This window comes from Doryrhamphus excisus, chromosome 9 (genome assembly GCF_030265055.1).
Source record: "Doryrhamphus excisus isolate RoL2022-K1 chromosome 9, RoL_Dexc_1.0, whole genome shotgun sequence".
Taxonomy (NCBI): Eukaryota; Metazoa; Chordata; class Actinopteri; order Syngnathiformes; family Syngnathidae; genus Doryrhamphus; species Doryrhamphus excisus.
Window position 1 is genome coordinate 14,121,591 of NC_080474.1, and position 23,410 is coordinate 14,145,000.

A 23,410-nucleotide genomic window follows, 5' to 3' on the forward strand; every position below is an offset into this window, starting at 1 on the left:
ATTTTTTTCCAAATATGGCCGTAGGTTTTGAATACTTCATTTTTAGTACCAGATATCTTGTGCTGATCATATAAAATCATATAAAAATAACTTAATAACTTAAGTTACCATGGCTGCTTTAACAGAGAGCTAGCTTTGCTGAACACGCAAGTCCACTACTTTCCACTCAACATTGCTCGCTAACCCACTAAACTCGCTGCACCGAATACCCAACATGTGTAACAGATATTACAGAAATATCCTTAAATTGGAACTAAAATTGCCGAATTCCAAGTATGGTAACATCAACTTGTGTTATTGTAAACATTCAAGACAATTACATCTCTTCGATTACTCTAATGTACTGTTTTTTTAAGTAAAACAATGACAATTGAGTTTTTATGGCCATAAAGTATGTGGTAAAAATTTGATTTAGTGTTTTTTGAGACACACTTCTGCTTGGTATTTAATGACTAATGTAAATGTTTTTATAAACATCAGGGACAGGCAGTACGTGATATAACGGCGTTGTTTTTATTAATAGTTTGAATCAGCACTAACTTGTGCAACGTTGGGCAACGCGTCAAAAGAAACATTTCTAGAGGTGTCGGTTATATATATTGTACTTCTTTAAATTAAATTGTACTCTGGTTATAACTGATTACAATGAAGAAAGATACACACTTTTTCACAATATGTTTTAAGCTGATGTTTTGTGGCTGCAGACCATTTTTCTTTTGATAGATTAATCTCACTGTTGAAACACTATAATAAAACCTAATGAATGTAGTTTAAACGTAATCCAACAAATACAAATATCTTTCCTTTTTGACAGAGGTAACAACACAGTCAATTACCGTAGATGCCTCATAAAGCTCCCAGTTTGTTTACAGTGCATGTGTAATACGAGTAGCACAGTTGGTCAAATGAGCGTCTGTTTACGTGGCGCTGGTACACAGCTCATTATCAGTGCCTATTACAAGCTGTTTATGGGCCACCAGGTCTAAAACTACGGCCTGGTGGTCCTGCCGACAGGGTCCTTATAGAAGACTGCTATGTTCTCTGAGGTCAGCAAAAGCGAATTTCCTCAAAGATTCCAGGACAATTTCTCGGAATTATGAAGACGTCTTAATCCTTAAAAAGGGTTGAAAAAAAATGACTTGATGCATGAAGTCATGGGTAAGATGAGTTACTCAGCCAGCTTGAAGGCATCACATGAGACAGGAAATAAACATTTATCATTTTATGTCCATGACTCACTTCTGCCTGAGACACATTTGTATCTTTTACTTCTCTGTCAGTGACAAACTTAAACTTTACCTGCTTATGCTTTCTAATTAATATCGATAAAACCTCAATTAATAGCAGACAACTACTATTTTTGGATGTAATGAAAAAAAAACTTTATTTGCAAAAACAAGTTTGGATCTCCGCCACTAATTTAACACAGAAGCTGAGTTTGTGTCAAGTACGTGTTTTGAATACATTCATTCATTCATTCATTTTCTACCACTTTTCCTCACGAGGGTTGCGGGGGTGCTGGAGCCTATCCCAGCTGTCCTCGGGCGAGAGGCAGGGCACACCCTGGACTGGTCGCCAGCCAATCACAGGGAAGTAAATGCATTTACTAAATTAAATTAAAGCATTGTCAAGCATAAAAAATGGCTAAATGAAGTGAAATACAAATATATGGATTCAGAACATGTGTTCAAAGACGTGATGATATGTAGTATTCAACACTGGTCACTTGGTGTCAGTAATGTTACTGTAATGTTCGATGCGACACAGAAGCACCAGACTTGGTCACTGAAACAAAAGGCTTTTCTTACAGGTTTGAATTACAGTATCTCACAAAAGGCACAATAATCCCTGATTAAAAACATGTAAAAAAATATTTATATGGTCGTAAACAAGTTTTCTATGTTTGAACTACAAATACTACTGTCTTTGGCTGCATTTTGGATTATTGAGGTGAGACACTATTGAATTTAAGAAATAACTCATGGCAAAACAGGAAGGTGGTGTCTGTGTTGATCTTGCTGCTACATTATATCTTTGGGAACACGTCAAGAATCACGTCTTCAATGAAGGTAAAAGTGATGTTAAATGTTCATTTATCCCTTTCATTCATTTATATGTATTATAGTCATCCCTCGTTTATTGTGGTTAATTGCGATGAGTGAATTTGTGCTCAGTAGGGATAAATATGAATAAATTTAATATGTTTGAGCTATAGCATAGAAAACCTCTCTATGACCTTTTAAAATACGTTTCAAACCAGTATTAGAGATGGCACCAAGATAAGCATTTTACTAAATACTGAAGACTATTGCAAAGATCAAAGAAAATCAGTCTACAATAGCATGGAGGAGTGTAGCGTGCAAAAGGTTACAGATTGTAGGGACATTTTAACACATGCACACGCGCGCACAAACAGTTTAGTTCCAAATGAAAGAATTTTAAATAGTTCACGGTGTTATATTTGCATATAAATCAAACAATCAGTTTCTGTATTATTTATGTTGTGATACAGTTGTTTAGGTATTGCTGTCACAAATGCAAACCATTTGTGACATTTGTGTGAATATTTATGCTTGAAATGTATCTTTTTACAAAAAACAGTTTTCCTCAATTTTTTTGTTGGGAGCTGATATTTTCCTGAAACTTACCTATGTCCTACAACTGATTACTAAAGAACAGAAAAAGGTAGGAACACGCTTTTTTGATAATGAAAGACTAGAGTCTAATCTTTCTTTTGGTAGGTTCCATGTTTATATAGTCGTAGAACACAATATTCTGTGTGCCTTGAAAAATCAGTCAAAATTGTCTAAAATAATAGAAATAAATACAACTCACAATAATGCAAAAGTCATACTCACTGACCCATAACTAAATTTTTGTGTGTACTATTTTATTAATGCTATCACTCCTCTCCAGTTCTTATTGATCACCTACAAATTTAACAATAGAAATAAATCCAAAGGACAAACAACGCAAACTCTGATTAGACAGCCCAAAATGAGAAACAAATGAGCCATCTTGGAATGTCTGGGAATCATTCCACGGTCGCACCACTCACTCCTTTTTTCCTAATTCATCCTAATGACGTTGTGTCAAGAACACAACATGGAGGAGCCTCTGTTCTTACCATTCTCAGTGGAACAGCCATTAAATGGTGTGATTGAGACAGTGTAGCATCACTCCATTAAACAGCCTCCATTGGCCAACACCAGAGGGACATCCACCCTCCCCCTTATTGCCAACACACGCACCCGCACACACACAGAAATCGAGACCTTTATTGTAAACGAGTCTCATAGCTCTCTGAAGACGTTAACACGTCTGTAAAGATGGCTCCCCCTGCCAAGAGGAGACCCCACTGCTAAATTAATTTCTATTACAAGCTGCTACTCACTGTCCAAATTGGGCTTTCTTTGCGCAGTGACCGTCATGGCCGTGTCTCCCAAGGGGGGTGTGGGGGGTAAAGGGGTGCTCATGCAAACCTGATGCAACAAAATGCACTCAAGCGTGTCTAAATAATGTATACATGTGGTTCAGCTGTCTGGGCGCGACCCCCCCTCTCTCAAAGAAAAAATGATCAATGTCCGTCTATTATTATTTAGCACACTCCCAAGGCCCCCTGTGCACCCCCCCCGACTCTGAGAGTCTTTCATGTTGCCCTCTGGGAGCCAAACAAAACAGGGATTTCTACTGCAAATAAGGAGCTAAAGCACCATGTGATCAGCCATGAATTATTTCCACACTATTGATTTGTATAAATTGTTGCTTTCCCCCCCGTGGAGTATTTGACCATAACTACATGGTAAGAAAATACATGAGAGGAAGTGATTCCCATACCTAATTAACGAGGCAACGTCACCTGAAGAGCAACTTTACCTGACCCAAATGTAAACGCTACAGACAATGCACAGTGATCGGACGCAGAGTAACAACAAAACATCTGAGTTGCTTACATGATTTTTTTAAATCCTTTTTGCTCTCTAAGCTTTGTTTCAACATCTGGCTTTAGTCTCAATGGAGGTGTGTGTGTGGGGGGGGACAGGTGGTCCAACTACAACACAAGGCTGAGGACTCCCAAATAACATTAAAGCTCCTCAGTTATGAAATCTGTCAACTACAGCAACATACTGTTAACTGCACATTGCATTAACACACAAGCTCGGGAATGAAGGATTTTTACAGATTTTTACAAATATGCATTTAACATACTTGTGTGTGTGTATATATATAACGTTCTTGCAGGCATTTGCAATATTTGACCACCTTAGATAGATAAATAAAGTACCTAATATATTGCCAGGACAGTTAAAATCCAATACAAAGGCTGCATTAAAAAACAGGTCTTTTTTAAAAATATAAATCCTTGAACATTTTCTGGTGGAAATATCAGAATTTCACCCCATTTTCTAGAAAACATCCTTTACAAATATAGCATTTATAAATACGTACATATGTTTACAGGTATGTCTTGTGCAAAGGCAAAAAAAAAGTAACCAAAATATTAGAAGTCGCCCATATTTGATGTAACACAAAACGGCATTGAACAACGTCCCTTTTTAGAAAGATCCTTCAGCTTGACAGTGTAAGAAAGGTATTCATTTTACAATATGTTTAGTACTGTGATTGTCTTGACCCCCTCCCTGTAGCTAAATAAGGCTACTAAAACGTTAGACACACCTTTGATTTGCAAAGGTGCAATCTAATGTGATCCCATTCAAGATCTGCATTAAAAAATCAAGCCTTTTTAGAAAAATCATTCTGACTCACGATGTTTGAGAGGTGTGCATTTACCAATATATTAATTATTGCGATTGTAGTAGTGCACCGTTTCATACTGCGGGGATGTTTCCATTATTTTGATGCTTGTGTGTGTTTGTGGCTCAACAATGCAACCAAAACATTACAAACACCACTTTTAATGAGATCCAATACAAAACTACATCATAAATTAGGCCTTTTTAGAAAGAACCTTCTGATTTAAATTATCATAGGGCTATTTGTTTAACAATATGTTCCTAAGTGAACTTGGAGGAGTGCACCACTTCATACTGGGTGGGATATTTTACAAATATAAAATGATGTAAGGCTTCAATGCTCATTTAAAGTCTTAAAACGGAGCTTGTGCTGCATGAATGAGTGATGGCAACACAATGCTAATCCAGTGCACACGCTGCAGGCTTTGTTTACAGTATCTCCACTCCTAGCTACTACCTCCCTCCTCCCTTTCCTCCTTCTCCCCTCCATGCAAACTCATTTAAGAGTGCTGACGTCTTGATAACGTTGCGTTAGCCTTTCACAAACAGGTAGAGGAGGGATTCCTCAGCTCCTCTAATGAGGAGTAAATGGAGGAGATGAGGAGATGAGTGGCTTCACGACAAGACAAACACTTGTCACCTCCTCAGTGGGACAAAACGGGTCAAGTTATGGACTAAATAGACAATGGGAACCTCAAGATACAGTGTGTCTATTGGAATGACTATTTATTGTATTTATATTTATGAAATCATATTATAATATAATCAAATGAAATTAATCCATCTTATTATTAACACTGTGTATTTTTCCCCAATATGCAACAATATGCAAATATGTAGTATAATACTAATGTGACACTATTATTTTTAATACAGTAGTCAGTACAAAATCAACAGCATCAGTCTAAAGTTTAAACACACTTTCCCATGCTATTGAATGAAGAGGTGTCTACAAACCTTTGGTGCTGTATGATGTATAATTTTAATAATATATTATAATAATTCGTTTTATTTGTTTAACTTGCAGTCGGGTGGGGGCAGCATACATCCAAAATATAATATATGCTTTAAGAGTGTAAATGTTAAAGGGAAAATATTCATTTTAAAATGTTAATATGGCTTTATTTTCATAGCAAAATTACAGTCTGCAGTCTAAGACTACGAAAAGCCAATCGGTAAGCGTGCAACGTTGTTTCCTCGCGTTTTATTTGCATTTTCAGGAAATCCCTTTTGTTGTCTTGGCGACAAAGCTGCTGCGCGTCTTTAAGGGGATTTACGTCTATTAACAGCAGTGTTGGTGTTGGGAGGGTGGGGTGTGTCTCGACAGTGTGTCTTGCACTCTCTCTGATAAATGGAGAGACATCTAAAGTGCGTCATTAGAGGATGCTGGAGCCTCCATGCATGCATGCATGCATGAGCGGTGGCAGCAGCAACACACCCCGGGGGAGCGAACGCCTCTGCCGGCCTTTTTTTGTGCTCGTGTGCCGGTCGGAGCTCGGATCATGGAAGTGCTGATTTCATTAGTTTGATAGACTCATTTTTTTTGCAACTGTACATAGAAGGAACGTTTAACACCCCCTCCCCCAACAACCCCTTACACACAATACACAGCTGATACATCTATTGATTTGTGTACCACACTTGCAGACTATTCATTACATGCAAGCTGATGTTTATTTTTACATTGCATACATTTAAATACCATAATTTAAAAAAATAATTAATTGAATACGTGAAAGCGTGAGTACTGCGTGTAACATTTAAAAAAATGTTTGCTATTTTATAGTAATAATGTTAATAATGTGAAATATGTACTACATATATTTTATAGTACACGTGACATTTGTATTTGTTTTATGATATTTTAAAAAACGCACTATATATTCCGTGTCATTGGAAAAATGGTAAAACTACAACAAATATAACAAAATGAGCATTTGTAACCCTTTTATGCTTAGAATAAAGCATGACTTTCTAATTATTAGACAATAGTAACCATATAGAATTAACATAGAAATATGTCTAAGGGTCCATCTGGTGGACAAACGTGTCTTTCTAATTGGCAAAATAATCAAATAAATGAGTAGTTAACTAGAAGGCAGTCATATTTAAAATAAAAATTAATGGTCCATTTAGTGATTATATTAAATCACACATTAAATCACATAATAAATAAAAATAACATCAATGAAAATAAATGAAGAACGTAATCATACTGCTGCATACTGTTGCTACAACCATAGTATTTAAAATAACAGTATTTGAAATTAGGTAAAATAAAGACTAAACTACACTTGGAATAATTGTTTTTTATTTTTAAAGCCTGATATTTCATTATTATTATAATTGTACTTATTGTAAAATTTAAAAAATTGTCTACAGTATTGGCAGCTTTGTGATATTTAAAATAAAATATTGTCATGTAAAAATGTCCCAAAAATGAGAATAGTGTTTGGTTGTAATTAATGAACATGTAAAGCGTTAGAGAGAGACCATAGTGGGCTCTTTTAATGACCACTCTTAACTTTCATTCATTTAACAGCCTCCATCAGCTCCATCATTGATTTGTAGAGTAGAAAAAAAATCAAAAGAAAAAGAGAGGAATACAGGAGGAGAGGATTGGGGGGGGTGTCTTTGCTGAAAGTTGAATTGTGCAAAAAGTGGAGCTGAGGCCTTTAATTGCAATAGACGGCAGCCATGCTAGTGTGTGGAGGAGGAGGCTGAGGAGGAGGAGGAGGTGGAAGAGGAGTTTTTTTTTTTCTAGAGGTGGTCGTGTATAAATAGTCAGCTCTCCAAAACACAACAGCAGGAGTGATCTCACCTCCACTCCCTCACTCTCCCTGCAGCCTGCGCACACACACGGAGAGTCCAAGCGTGGATTTAAACAATAAGATTCTTTCTTTTTAAAAAAAAAAATCTCACCAGGCTCACAACCTGGGAGGATCTGCAGGGACATCGGGGGTGGCTACGCAAACCAAAAAAAGAAGTAGAAGAAGAAGAAGAAGAAGTGGGGGAAAGCCGCACGCCGCTATGGAAGAGCTGACGGCGTTCGTGTCCAAGTCGTTCGAGGCGAAGAGCAAGGAGAGCAGCAAGGAGGCCATCACCTACCGGGAAGTTCTGGAGAGCGGCTTGGCCAGGGCGAGGGAGCTGGCCAGCCCCGAGCAAGGCGTGCATGACTTCACGGAGGGCGCTCACTGCCCGCTGCACGTCTTCAAGGAGCACGTGCACGAACTGGACAAGGACAAGCTCAAGGACTTTAGCGTCACGAGACCCACGGAAGGTAAAAAAATAAAAACATTCCTAGTACTTTTTACATGTAGTGCATGCAAAACTTCCGAATTTGGGCTATATTTTCCTACCTCATTGGAATTTTTTTTAGCATTAAACAACATGTAACTTACAAATGGGTCATTTTACACATTTATAATTTATAACACAATATAATAACGCTGATTGTAGACATAAACGCAACGAGAACTGTGACAAATTATTCATTTGTTCAACCATTTAAACTACATACATTGTTAAATGACATAGCTTTAACATACTTGTGCAAATTAATTACGGCATTTAAACAATATATTTATTTCGATGCATGGATGGATGGAAATATGATTTAAAAAATAATAATAACTGAAACTATACTAATAGTATATTGCAATACAGGACATTATTAAATGGACCAACTTTCACCCAAGTGCACAATTGTATTATTTTAAGTGATTTACACAACATATTAATGTTATTTCCAGACATAAATAAAAATAGAACGTTTTTTATGTTTAAAATAGTAAGTGTTACCTGTTTTTACACAATAATTATCTCAAATTATTTAAACTGCTTAATAATCTTAAATGCAAATGTTCTTATAGCCTATAACTTTAACATGCTGTGCATTTGGACACACAAACGTATTTATTTGATATCATTTTCTATTGATGCTAAAACATAAATGACATTTTTAGTACCACGGTGTCCTATTATTAGTAGTACTTCCAATATTGAGATAGATATAGTTTTACATCTATGTAGTACGGTTGTACATTATAACAAAAATGTTACAAATCAAATAAAAATCAAAATAATGTGAACAAAAATAAAGTAACTCTTTATTAAAGAATAACGAGCGTATGTTTCATCATTTGTAGTTGTTTAGTACTTTATGTGAAAGTAAATAACACATTTAGACCTGCAAAACAACCCTTAGTATAATGACATGTATTTATTTATTCATTATATTATTGGCTATTATTGGCTTCTTGCATGATAAAGTGATAGTGACATATACATATACATATATATATACATATACATGAGTTGAAACTTACCTTGTATGTTAACGTCAGGCATCTACGAGTGTAGCAAGGACAAGAAGGAGGAGGTGAAGTCCGAGGACGAGGACGCTCAGGGCAAACTGAAGCAGCGGAGGAGTCGCACTAACTTCACGCTGGAGCAGCTCAACGAGCTGGAGAGGCTCTTCGATGAGACCCACTACCCGGACGCCTTCATGCGGGAGGAGCTCAGCCAGCGCCTCGGACTCTCCGAGGCCCGCGTCCAGGTGGGTCACCATGTGGACTTTGTACCGTCCTTTGGATTTTTTGGGGGAGGTGGTTCGTTCACTGTGAAGGGGAAAAAAAGTGATGATAATTTGCATGTACATCTATTTAAAAAGGGAGTATATGATAATTGAGGGTCAGAGTGACACCCCAGTGGAAAACATAGAAATAAAGATTTATACATTGGTAGAATGAAAACATTACGGCAAAGCAAAAAAAAAAATCACAGAGGACATTTATGCAAACACAGATGACGTCATCTGTTTAAAATGTATTCAACATGATAATTATGTGGATCTTTGTTTTTTTGTATTATATACATAATTTTTTTTGGCATTTAACCCGTACTTACGCAAAACAATCGAATAGCCTTTACTATATTTCTATAAATGTATATGTATTTCATGTTTTATTTCTAGAGAAAACCTTAGCAAAGCATATTAAAATGAATGAACGAGGCGTGTACACATTAGAAATTAACCAATTGTACACAATAAGTGTTTTTACTTAATGAACACCAATGCATCGTTGTTTAAACACAAATCACACGTGTAATACTATAGTATTGCGTTCAGGTGCACCGGTGAAAAGTGTGTTTATTTTTTGTGTTGTTGTGAGAGCAGCTGTCAATGCATCTATATAATTGAAAGTTATGAGCAGGCACTCTAATTCACTTATGGCGCCTTATAGATGTCATGATGTGTGTGTGTGTGTGTGTGTGTGGCGGCGCGTTGCTAAATTAAATGTCATTATTCACTGTCTCTTGTCCAAAAAAAAAAAAAAAAAAAGAGGGGGCGTGCAAAAATGATTTTATGGCGTTTGTGAAGTAATGAAGGCCTAACTCACTTCAATCTCATAATAGACACTCTTTATCTTATCTGAACAATATAATAATATTGTTATCATTAATATTAGTCATCATTCTCCACGTCACTATTATGACGGTGCATCGACTCGCTCCCATTGACATCATCATTAGCATCACTCTCATAGTCCTTTGAGGTCCGAGCAGTCCCTAATTTGAAATGATAATCATTGCAATGAGACCGAGGGGAGGGTGATAGTTAATGTTATTCACAGGAAAAAAAAATTAGCTGAACGATCATCATGAACAATTGCAACCACCCTGCCTGCAATAGAAAACACACTATGTTAAGAAATAATATGCAGTATCATATAAAAAAACGAGCATTATTCCAAATGCATACAACATAATAATTGTTTAGACTTTTAATGCAGCTTTGTTAAAATCATTAAAATGTAGTTGTATGCAATGTAACACACGTGAGATATTTACACGTGCACACATTCCTCTTATTTTTGCATACCTTACAATATTCCTCTTTGCACATATGCAGATTTTTATACATATTTCATACAATTGAATATGTATTAACCCCCTCACCCATTTGCCCTTTAAATTGGTTTATTTATAAGAGGTGGTATTTTTAAAATGTATGTTGCAATTCATGTGTATAACTACATGCAATGTACATGCAAGAGAAAACACCATACCAAAAATGTAAAAAAACAAAACAAAACATAATGAGGAAAATAAGAAAGTATACATGTAATGTAAACGTAACTGACATGTATATGTCTATAGCTTTTCCTCAATGTAAGTTCAATATTGTTATAGTTTTATTTATATACAGTATTATAAATACATACATTGTACATTTGAACACTGTGCACACTTAGCATATTCTATTTATTTTTTCCTATCAAATGTCTGTATGTTTGGGTGAATAAAGTATCTATTAAAAGATTTATATGGCATGTAATATTTGTTCCTGATTTGTATTTATTTTTATTGCAGGTTTGGTTTCAAAACAGAAGAGCAAAATGTCGGAAACAAGAAAACCAGATGCACAAAGGTAAATGACCTTTTTTTTTTTTTTAATGATCTCTTATAAATGATATTTTTGTTTGAAAAAGCAACTAATTTGTGAACGCTCCCATCTCTCATAACAACAACTGTCTGGCTGCCTGACAGACATCTTTCCCTTCTCTCCAGGGGTCATTCTGGGCAGCGGCAGTCACCTGGACGCCTGCAGGGTCGCGCCCTATGTAAACATGGGGGCCCTCCGGATGCCCTTCCAACAGGTAGGCCGTGACTCTTTCTCATAGGGGTGGGGGATATACTCATGCAGTTAGGAGTTAAAAAGGAGTTAAATGATGACTCAGCAATGTGGCTTCATGTGTTTGGCGTCCATGGTTTTGATTACACACTGTAAAGTGATGCACCTTTCACCCCCCCAAGCTCTTCTTCATCCTCCATTTGCAGCAGCTCGTGCTTTCTCTCTCTTATAAAGCCTCTGCCTGCTATGTTGTGACATAGCGCCGGCCTAATTAGGCCAACGGGGCGGCAGGCGTGAGCACATGAAAGAGACGATGAAAGCCAAGGGGAAGGGGGGTAGGGGGTGTTAAAAAAAAAAAAAAAAAAGAAGGGTCCTGATGGATATTGAGGTTGAGCTGGCAGGAGTTTGAGGCCTGCATGCTGAGAGATGTTGGAGTACAGCGTGAGTGTAGGATTCAAAACAGGTGAGCTTGGCTGAAACATACCCTATGAGTATTACAATACAATCGGGTACCTCAAAGGTCCAAATACAATCCATTTTGGGATGCCTCGCTCAGATTTTTTTGCCCATAGAAACTCATGTCAACTGAATTAATCTGTTCTATGATTAAACTGTGGCCATCATACAACTTGAATTAACTATACAGGCAATGTGTTAAGTAAGCTTCTACCAAGTCAAATAAGAAAGTAAAACATTGCTGTCACACGACAAGATGGTTCTAGTTTTCATTACTTTTTCTGAATTTTATGTCGAAATTGCGTGCAGTTATAGTGACAAATAGTGGAAATACACATACCTTGTTTTTACTAACTGTCTATGCTGATGCCACAACAAAAAAAAAAAACCCAAAACTTGGATGTTTTTGCTACCCCTTTTTGGGTTTTTTTTGTATCTTTTCCCTTAATATTTTGTTGAAAACAACCAGTTCCTGGCTGGCAACCAGTCCAGGGTGTACCCCGCCTCTCGCCAAAAGACAGCTGGGATAGGCTCCAGCATACCCGTGACCCTAGTGAGCATAAGCGGAATAGAAAATGGATGGATGGCGGGATGGACAACCAGGTCTAACATTACCGTACATTGTTTCCACCATAAAATCTTTCCTGAATTAAACTCTATGGTCAGTTTTTTGTCACTTTCCTAAACATTATTTAGCTAAAAAAACATTCTGGCTAAAAACACACAAAAAAAAAACATAAAAATAAAAAACATATTATTAAATTAATTATTATTACTGACATAGCCAGCCACTTTCAATGCCACTTTTGTGTTTCTGTGCAACTTTTGAGAAACATTTTTAATGGCTTTTAAGACAGTTTATGGTCCTAATGTTTTCCGTTTCGGTATCAATGCACTTTTCACTTTTGTTTTACCATCACCGGTACCATTCTGTGGTGGCATTACACACAAAAATACCATCTGATTTGCTGTCACACACAATGGTTTGACTTCTTAAGTTATTATTATTATTGCCAACTTATAGCTATATTGTACTGAAGTTCCAAGACAGAACAATTTCGTTGATATTATATGCCTAGGTTGCAACAAAGTACCTGTTCTGGTTTCTGTGGTTATCGTCACACTTTTCACCATCACTGATAACCTTTTTTGGTGTCATCACAAACAAAAAAGCTACACAACTTGCAAGTTTTTGTGTGATTTTGAATGTTTTTTTTACATGTTTTTAAAACATTTTGATTGTTCTTCACAGCAACTTGGCTGAGCCATATTGTACTGAGCAGCCAGGACATAACATTTTTCTTGCTATTATATGGCCAGGTTGCAATAAATGGAAGTTTATATGGTCATCATCACACATCTTTGGTACCCTTCTGTGATGGCATCACAAAAAAGCTAAAGAAAAAGCAAAACATAATTCCACTTGCACGTTTTTCTGTGACATTTGAGGGGTACTTTTTCTTGTGTTTGCCAGCCAACTGCAAATAACAAACATAAATCGTAATTCCGTAAAGGTACACTTCTTAACTGTCATACAAGCATAAAAATAATAGCAGAAGTTAAAATAATAAATTAAGGGGACATACGCTGGAGGGGCGGGCGGCCAGCACAAAAATATGATTTTTTTTCAGTTTTCATATTTTAGCTGTCATGATGTTTGTTTGTCCTTGGGGCGCTAAGCAACCCTAACTGGTAACACCGTCCAACTTCACTTTCATTTTCAGCATTTTCGACAAAGAAAAACATATAGTGAAGTTAAAGCTTTCTATGCTGGTATTTGGCTTGGAAAAGCAAAGCAGCAAATACTTTCTCGCTTGTTCATGCAGCAGGCTTTGAGACACATGAGAAATGGCAACACGCTCCTCTCTTCTTCTTTTTCCTCCTCTGAAGTCAGCACATGCTTAATTTTCACCTCCTGCTTTTAGAAAATAATTGGCCAGAATGTGAAAAGTGATACGCTATGCTCCTTATGCCTTCTTTCTCTCTCTTTTTTTTTTCTTTTCTAAATCTGCCGCTGCCGCTTTTGACTTAGGAATATGTCTGGATAAATATTTATAACTCCAAATATGAGAGTATCTTTTTAGTGCAAAATTGTTTATTTATGCAATCGAATACATAATCAGGATAACAAGACAGCGTATTTCCAAAGGGTATAAGCGCCAGGCCGCCTCCGTCTGAATTAAACAAATCTGTTCTGGGCCTGAGAAGACTTTGTTCAAGCACCATTAAATTGGATGTGGTGTGTGTGAGAGAAATGTAGGATTCATTAACTTTTGGAATAACTGACATGGGGGAAAAAAGAGGAAAAATTGTGGAGAGGGTGTGTGAATGGAGGGACCGTGTGAGGCTCGTGGCTATTTTCTCAGAAAACACACAGCAGCTTAGAGGGGGTAACCTTTAATTGTCTCACAGTGAAAGTCTCTTTCACACTGCCTGTAAAAAATTTTGATTTTTTCCCCTTCAGGGGGGCGGGGGAAATAAGGTTAACCCGGCAATTTTCCGGCATTGAGGGTCGTAGCCCTTTTCAAATTGCAAGTAAAAATCATGATTTTTCGCTTTTTGCCCTTGTTGATGTTCTGTACAAAGCTTACCTAGCAATTTTCCGGCTTTGGAGGTATTAGCTTTCCCTATCACACAGCCCAGACACAAAAATAACAGACACTCCTAGTTCCTAGGTTGTAGCTTTTCCTTTCACACTGCTGGTAAAAGCTAGCTTTCCCCCTTGTTGATGTTCTACACAAACAACATAATAGAGTGGCAAAGTCAACCAAGCAATTTTAGTAGTAGTACCTTTCACAATACTAGCAAAAGCTTACTTTGTCCTCTGTCGCTGTTCTGTACAAACAACAAAATGGAGATAAAAAGTCGGCCTGGCAATTTATCACCTTTGGGATGTAGTAGCCCCATTCATACAGTCAGTAAAATACAGCACTTAGCCTGGCTTTTTTTCTCATATTGCTGTTCTGTATGAACTGTACCAACACAGAAAAAAACAGCAATTTTCCAACTCTGGGAGCAGTAGCCCTTTTTAAACTGCAAGTAAAAGTTACTTCTTTCCGTGTGGCTGTTCTGTACAACAAACGTTAGTAGGAGGTACAAAGTTGACTTCTGAGGTAGCCACCCCTTCCCAACAGATAGTAACAGCAGGCCTAATAGGTTGGTGGTGTTTCTTGTGAACAACACAGATCGCAGAATAGAGAAACAAACTGAGTTAGTATCAGAGCTAGAACAGAGGCGGGACACTTCCTGTGTGCAATGTGTAACACCTGACACACACTTCTGCTGCCCTGTTGTGTTGAGATCAATTGTCACCGTCCGACAAGAGCTTTATAGATAGATGAATAGATGGATAGATGGATAGATAGATTTTTTTATTGTCATTGCACAATAACACAGCAGTGAAATTGCCAACGAAATGTCGTTGCCTGGCTCCCGTATAATAATAAATAATAATGTGGAGAATAAATGGATGACATCAAATATGAACAATGTACAGCGTAAACAGTAATTTGTACAAATAAATAATAATAATTACAATTTTTGCGTGTGTGTGTGGGCAGGTAGAGGCTTATTTGGCATTGAGAGGCGTTATAGAAGGCGTATCATGATCTGATGACGCCACGATGAGTACATTTTCAGTGGGAAATTTGTGTAAAAGACACACACCTTGGCAGCAAGCTTTGGTCTAAGTCAACCTGCCGATCGTCTACCTTCTAGAGTTCTAGTTTCAGCGGTGGAATGGCACCTGAGTGCAAGGGTTTTCTACAATGTTTTACACTCGAGAATCACTTCTCCTCCCCCTACTGCGTTGAAAACAATTGTGGCTGTCTGGCAAGTATTTCATGTCACAGTAGAAGTTGTCATCTAATTATCTGATAGCGGGATGCCATGTCCTTGCATCAAAGCACATAGCAATGTCCAGCTTTGTCTTGGATCTGCTGTTACTTCTCTGATGCAGCAATTTTGCAATATGTTTGTATCTCTGTAGTGTAGTATTTTATACACCACAACAGACACTGGCAATATTTATGAAATTATCTGATACCGGGATGCCATGTGGAGGTACGCTATCAAGATGATGATGCAATTATGCAGGATTTCTGTGTAAAAGACAAAATTATATGCAGCTTGAAGCTTGGTTTGTAACCTTCCGCTTAATAAAAGGCTCAATGTCAACTGAGTAATTTAGTGCCTTTACCGGAAATTGCTTCTGTCAAACAAGTATTGGATCTACTATTCATGCTCTGATGTGATAATTATGCAGGTTTATTTATAACTTGCTACTTTTTTTTCGCTCTTCCAGGTCCAAGCACAGCTCCAGCTCGATGGCGTCACCCACTCCCACCCCCACCTGCACCCACATCTGGCCGCCCACGCCCCCTACCTGATGTTCCCGCCCCCTCCTTTCGGACTACCAATCGCCTCTCTGGCTGATTCAGCCTCAGCAGCGGCGGCAGTGGCAGCTGCCGCCAAGAGCAACAGCAAGAACTCCAGCATCGCCGACCTGCGACTCAAGGCAAGGAAACACGCCGAGGCTCTGGGACTCTGACCCCAAAGCGGGGGCCGCCCAACACCCACCCCACCATCAACACCACCACCACCTTCGCCCAATCGGCCTGTTAATGGAGTCTGTGAAAAAAAGGCCGTGACACTCACAGCTAAACCTAAACACTGAGTGAGCATGAAAGAGACGAGCGAGCATGAAAGAGACGAGCACAGAGAGAAGGGGGAGTGTGTTTTTTTGGAGGAAGACATTTATAAAAAAAAAAAAAAAAAGGAGGGATGTAGATTTGTCACAAAAAGACCAGCTGCCAAAACAAACCACTTTTCCAGCGGAGCGCTAATGAAATACCAATGAAGTCACCTTCTACTTTTCGCCCCAACAGGCAGGACTTCTGCGGGGCCAGTGGCTCAGTCCACTCCAGGCACAGATCACACAGACCCGGGGACCGTACAAACACATGTGGATGTCTGTCTGAGGGCCCCCACGGCGGGGCCATATGGGGCCAAGGGTGGGCTTGGGGACGGGGGCATGCCTTGACACCCACACCCCCCTCCATTGCCTCTCTGGCTTTAACAAACTTTAAGAAGCGGTCATGTTTGTTTGCAACCACTTTTGTCCGTGCATGGAGGCCTTCCTGTAAAAGCTCATTTTACCCTCCCCGGCCCTTCTTTTCTGATGGACTTGTGACAGAACAAAAGCAACAACTTTCATGGTCGCACCCACCCCCCTTTTCTCCCTTCTTGGACTTTTTGTTCCTTTCCGTTTGGTAAAGAAGTGAAGACAGCCTTTGCACTTCAGGGTGTTTGCAAGAAGCAAGATACTACTTTATTATTAAATTAAAAAAAAGAAAATAAAGGGGTGGGACATTTGATATCAGCAAAAAAAAAAAATAAAATTATAAAGGGTATAACCAATTTTTTTCAGTTTTTTTGTACTTTGGAAAATAACCATGAAGGCATCAGTCAAACTGAAATGCAATGGTGTGCAGTTTAAGTGCAATACTGTAAATAGCGAGAAAAAAAAAGTTAAAACAGCAAGCAGTTAGTTCACGAAGAGACATTTTGTTTTTTTTTTTAATGCACTGTTTCTTTGACGCCGTGTATATTTTGTTGGATTCCAGAAAAACAAACAGGGTGCCGTTTTTCCTATAACCGCCACAGCAGGGGTGTCCAAAGTGCGGCCCAGGAGCCATGGTCAGACCACAGATTGTTTTTTTTTTTTGCAAATAAAATCAATTAATTATTAATGAAATGTATGATTAGATATTACACTAATTTGCTTGGTCAGCGATAACACAAAGCAAATGTGTTGATGTTTTGTTCAGATAATTTAGCATACAGTATATTGACCGACGTTGGATTGCTTTTAGTATCTTTAATACACACACATTATGTAATTTTTCTTTCTGTGGCCCTTGCTGGACAACATTTGGACACCCCTGATCTACAGGAAGACTTGCGAGTTATAAGGAGAATTTAAAAAATGAAATGTACGACTTGAAAATGTTTAAAAATCTGCATTGACATCCAAACTAAGCAAACTATTAGCTTTACTGTGCATGTTGTGTGTGACATTCATTTTTCATTTATGACAATACGAGTCCCGGTTGTAATAGTCGCAACTATTACTTGGTTTTTATTGTTCAAAACTGCTGTTTTTAAGTCTCCGGAGATGTCTACAGGCTCCACCCACTTTCTGTTAATCAATCAAACCCTCATTTTTACCGTGTGTCTCCATTTTTAAATTAAACATATGCGTGTTTTATTTATTTTTTCTGAAAGTTTATGAAAAGTTTGAAAAGTTTTTTACGTTGCTTTGTATGTTTATGTTTAATTTTATTTTTGGGAGTGTTTCCTGACGTGGAAAGAAAGAAAGAAAAAAAAAACAAAAACAGAAATGTAGCGTGTCCAAGTTTACAAATGTTTCAGGGATGGTTTGAATTTTTACCGAGATTCCGCAGAATTTGTTGTACCCACGCTTTATCATTTCAAGCATGCTTAAACATGAATCATCGTAACGGTTTATTTGTTTTGCCTCCCCAATACCCCCTTTTTGAGTCACAAAATATGAATGTACATCTTGTACAAGTAAACTATCAATAAAGTTATAAATATTTGTACACGAGTGTTGTAGTACTTGTTTCACATGAGGTGTTTTCTCAACTTGTGTTTCAGTAATTAGTTGCGAATAGTTCAGGGTCACATACGAATGAGAGCTGGACCCCAGTGAAGCTGCTATCTAATCCAGATGCTGCAACTTCCAGAACATCCCAAAATTGCTGCTTCCACCCTTACATGCTTATGTTGTTACTGGTGACTGGCAACGTGATGCAAAATGAGGTTTCAGGATGTTAAAAAACATGCTAATAACCTATTGCTAATGATGTATATTTCCTAAATTTGTTGTCATTTTATTTTTGTGGTGCTTATCATTAATAACTTGTGAACACGTGACCATGATACCGACGTACTATACTGTACTGTGTACGCACATGTGAGAGTGCACAACCCGGGCTTTGACCTTGTGGATTATTTTGATTCTTTCACTTTACTTCTACTATGCAAAATGGTGTCCATAGTTAATAACTGGTGGGAGGAGTGATCACATTAATACTGTACGACATGTCTACAACGTGTGTTGCCACATGCTTGTGCATGAGCGTACCATGGGGTTTGACTTTGTAGATCATTTCTAGCCTTTGTATTCATTTTTACTATGCAAAGTGGCAGTTATCATTAATAACCAGTGGGAGTAGGATCATATTAATACTACACAGGCTCATAGGCTGTGACTTTGTGGATTATTTTGAGCCTTTCAATTATAAGACAGCATTTGCTTGTGTGTAGGCATGCTTGTAGGCATGAGTTTTGCCCATTATTTGGAGTCTTTGTATTTATTTCTATAAGACAAGGTGACGTTATTCGAAATTACTAGCGAGAGTATTGATGTCATAAATTACTGTATTTGTGTATTGAGTGACTTTGGACTTTTTGTATTATTTTGAATTTTTTCATTGATACTCTATGAAGCAAATATGTGATTATCATTAATAACTGGTGGTAAAATGTGCGCATGTGCATCAGTGAGCCTACTGTGGGTTTTAACTTTGTGGATTATTTTAAAATTTATTTTTACTATGCAAAGTGGTGGTTATTAACGACTGGAGTGTTCATAACGACATTGACCTTGAGTGTGCATGTGCTTATGAGTCTATTGTGTGATTTGACTTTGAGATGACTTTGAGTCTATTTGTTTCTTGAATGTAAAGTCATATTTTTAGGGAGGAGGAATTGGATGAATGACTACATGACACATCTAAGATGCGTGAGCATACAGTGGACCGACTACATAAGTACCTTGTTTGAGTGCTCACACCAGACTCGGTGTCAAGTGTGCCCAAGCACAGCCTGTAGAATTTGGGTGTGTTCCTTTCTCTTGTTCCACTAAAAAACAGTCGGCCTCATATTTTTTCTTTCCTTTTTAGGCCTATTAGCTTCCCCTGGGAGCTAATTCCAGATGTGTGTACACAAAGTAATTACACCATGTGGTATAGTGGCCTATTGTCCGAACCCCCTGCGCAAGGAATTAGTCCAAATGGTGTCCTGTTGAGTCCCGTACCCATTCCCCCCTCCGCTCTCAGAAGGTCGCCATGCATTTAATTTGTACCTCTGGCTCATACATCAAGATTGAGCGATATAGTTGCAGATGGATGGTTCTGTATTTAGCAAGGGCAGCTGGGCCACGTCTGGAAATAACAGCATCCTTTTATGTGTACTAATAATTAGCAAGCCGCCATCCATCACATCGCTAAACAGGCCCTGGCTGCTTTGTCAACATGTTAGCAGCACACACGTCTCTTTACATTGGACACAATAATAATAATAATAATAATAATAATAATAATAATAATAATAATAATAATAATAATAATAATAATAATAATAATAATAATAATAATAGGGCGGCACGGCGGTTGAGTGGTTAACGCGCAGACCTCACAGCTTGGAGACCAGGGTTCAATTCCACCCTCGGCCATCTCTGTGTGGAGTTTGCATGTTCTCCCCGTGCATGCGTGGGTTTTCTCCGAGTACTCCGGTTTCCTCCCACATTCCAAAAACATGCTAGGTTAATTGGTGACTCCAAATTGTCCATAGGTATGAATGTGAGTGTGAATGGTTGTTTGTCTATATGTGCCCTGTGATTGGCTAGTGACCAGTCCGGGGTGTACCTCGCCTCTCGCCCGAAGACATAGGCTCCAGCACCCCCGCGACTCTCGTGAGGAAAAAGCGGTAGAAAATGAATGAATGAATGAATAATAATAATAACAATAATAAGACAAATAGCACACGCCAAGGACATTGTAATACAGATTACCTCGAGTGGTATGACTCCTCAGTAAGTTTGCTTTTTCTTTGTTTTTTTGTGACGTCACAACTAGCGATGCTATGATTAATCAGCCACCGATCAGTATTGGCCGAATTCTTACAACGAGCAAGTCAACCAGAATATAGTGTCTTGACTTTGCCGTTTCCATGGTAAATCCAGTACATGTCAGTAGGCTTTTTGCAAAATTGTTTTGAGTTTATTATACAGTGGTTAACTTGGTGGTTAACTCTATTAAAAAAAACAGTGGTTTTGCAATTAGAAAATCAAGCCAACCACTGTCCCGGGACAGACTGTGCCTTAAATTTGGAGATTCTACTGTATCGGTTTATTGTGGCAATGAGTATGACTTTTGTTTTTCTATACAGTGGTTCAAATCTATTATTATTATTATTATTATATTACCGATGCGAACAAATACAACAGGCTGGAAGTCAACCATAATGAATAATTCATTAATTCATTCATTTTCTACCGCTTTTTTCTCACAAGGGTCACGCGGGGTGCTGGAGCCTATCCCAGCTGTCTTTGGGCGAGAGGCGGGGTCCACCCTGGACTGGTCGCCAGCCAATCACAGGGCACATATAGTCAAACAACCATTCACACTCACATTCATATCTATGGACAATTTGGAGTCGCCAATTAACCTAGCATGTTTTTGGAATGTGGGAGGAAAACCGGAGTACCCGGAGAACACTCACACATACACAGGTGGAATTCAACCTTGGTCTACTAGCTGTGAGGTCTGCGCGCTAACCACTCGACCACCGTGCCGCCCATAATGAATAATGAATTCAGTAATTTTATTTCACTTTTATTGGACAGTGGCTACAGTAATTTTTATTTATACTTGTAAGGATATTATTTTCAATAGCAATGCAAATACTGTTTTAAAATGACAACAACAATTGTGTTAGACTGTATTTGACCTTTTAGAATAGTTTTCTTTACATCCTCTCCAATTGACTTATTCTCATTTATCCTCCAATGAATTACCACTGACCACCTTTTCCTTTTTGTATTGGATCATTGGAAATCTCCAGCGGCTGAACCTCGTCCGGCTTTAGACGGCAAGTCTGAGCCTCGGCGTTAACACCACGATACCCTTTACCGGTTCGCAGTGGGTCAAGTGCAATGGAGTTTGGTGTGGGCGAGGGGGATGGTGTGGGGTCACGTGAAAATAGTTTTTAATCACATTTCATTGCTGCTAATTCTCTTTGAAATGTCACACACAACTATGATCAGACGGAATGTGAGTCGTGACAGGCTGGAATAGCAGGGATATATAAAAGGGTGTTTTGAAGACTTTTTTCCATCCGTACGACTACTATTTGAGACGTAAAAATGTACAGCTGTCTGATAGAGTTTTCCCCCTTCCAACCTGACTCAAATGACATGTAAATCCAGTTCCGGCATGTTGAAGTGAAGCCACCCAGAGAACGCTCAGCTGAAAACAATCGAGCTCAAGTGCTGAAGTCACTCGGTTCAAAGGCCGCCTTTGATCCCCCCCCCCCCCCCCCCCCCCCCCTTGCCGCCGCCACCTCCCGTTTGTTTGGCCGAGGTTTTTACTTTGCTTTGCTGTGCTCGCCAACGTATCTGGAGTCGTCAATAGTGCGGAACCATATTAAAACCAACATTTTAAGTCTGGGTCAACACCTCGTCTCAGTCGCACTTGAAGCAGAGGTGCAAAGTGTCAAGAATTTAGGAAAAAGAAGGAAAAAGAAGCAAGGTAGGTAGAAGAGGAAAGGGGGTGAGGAGGAGCAAAATAGTCGGGCATTAAGTTCACATTCCATGTGGCCATTGATGTCACTCTCATTAGATTAGCTTGTTTTCATTTGTGTTTTTTTTTGAAGACGCCATGTTATTGAAGAAAAACACGTTCACCTACATTCATTTCGCAATAGATAAGTAGATAGTCATAAGCGATAAAACATAAAAGCGTTCTTCAAATGGTCTGCTTCTGGCTTTACTTTTCTGTCCAGCAAGGAACCATATTTGGCAATTAAAGTCGAAATGGATGCCACATGACTCATTTTCCTTTTATGCGATTAAACAAGAATCATATTATATTTTACTTTGCACAACTCAGCTTGTTTATGTTTAGAAATATTGAAAATATTATTTTACATAATGTAGTTATGCTAGTCTGTACCATCCATCCATCCATATTTTGGACCGCTTATCGTCACGAGAGTCGCAGGGGTATGCTGGAGCCTATCCCAGCTGTCTTCGGACAAGAGGCGGGGTACATCCTGGACTGGTCGCCAGCCAATCACAGGGGCACATATAGACAAACAAATCAAATTATTATAATACTTAATAATTAATATTAATATTATTATCACCATAAAGCAGTGGACTCATGTGGCCTCAAGCCAATCAGTGGAAAAAAGTAATAATAACCTGACATTAAGGGTATATTTAAAATAAACTAAAGAAAAATACAGTGAATGTCAATGCCAGCCAATCACAGGGCACATATAGACAAACAAATCAAATTATTAGAATACTTAATAATTAATATTATTATCACCATAAGGCAGTGGATTCATGTGGCCTCAAGCCAATCAGTGGAAAAAAGTAATAATAACATGTCATTGAGGGTATATTTCCAAAAAGTTTTGCAATGAATGTCAATGCCAGCCAATCACAGGGCACATATAGACAAACAACCAT

The 23,410-nt window shown here is 38.3% G+C and overlaps 1 protein-coding gene and 1 long non-coding RNA gene across 3 annotated transcripts in view; one reads left to right on the plus strand and one right to left on the minus strand.

Moving 5' to 3' along the window:
* The window catches only part of LOC131135366 (uncharacterized), a 183,423-nt gene that overhangs the window by 40,689 nt on the left and 119,324 nt on the right, over positions 1–23,410 (minus strand). The window contains exons 8-9 of the long non-coding RNA XR_009131584.1: positions 9,083–9,373; positions 7,863–7,985 (exon numbers count right to left, since the gene is read on the minus strand). This is a non-coding gene — a long non-coding RNA (uncharacterized LOC131135366). The remainder of the gene's footprint in view (positions 1–7,862; positions 7,986–9,082; positions 9,374–23,410) is intronic.
* On the plus strand, positions 7,546–18,470 carry shox (shox homeobox). 2 transcript variants are annotated; one of them, XM_058081100.1, is made up of 6 exons: positions 7,546–8,034; positions 9,101–9,312; positions 11,130–11,187; positions 11,307–11,416; positions 16,151–16,363; positions 16,734–18,470. In XM_058081100.1, the coding sequence occupies exons 1-6, from the start codon at positions 7,785–7,787 to the stop codon at positions 16,824–16,826; spliced, it is 936 nt and encodes a 311-aa protein (XP_057937083.1). In that variant the 5' UTR covers positions 7,546–7,784; the 3' UTR covers positions 16,827–18,470. The 2 variants fall into 2 exon arrangements, with proteins under 2 accessions (XP_057937083.1, XP_057937084.1); XM_058081101.1 differs by having other exon boundaries at positions 11,328–11,416.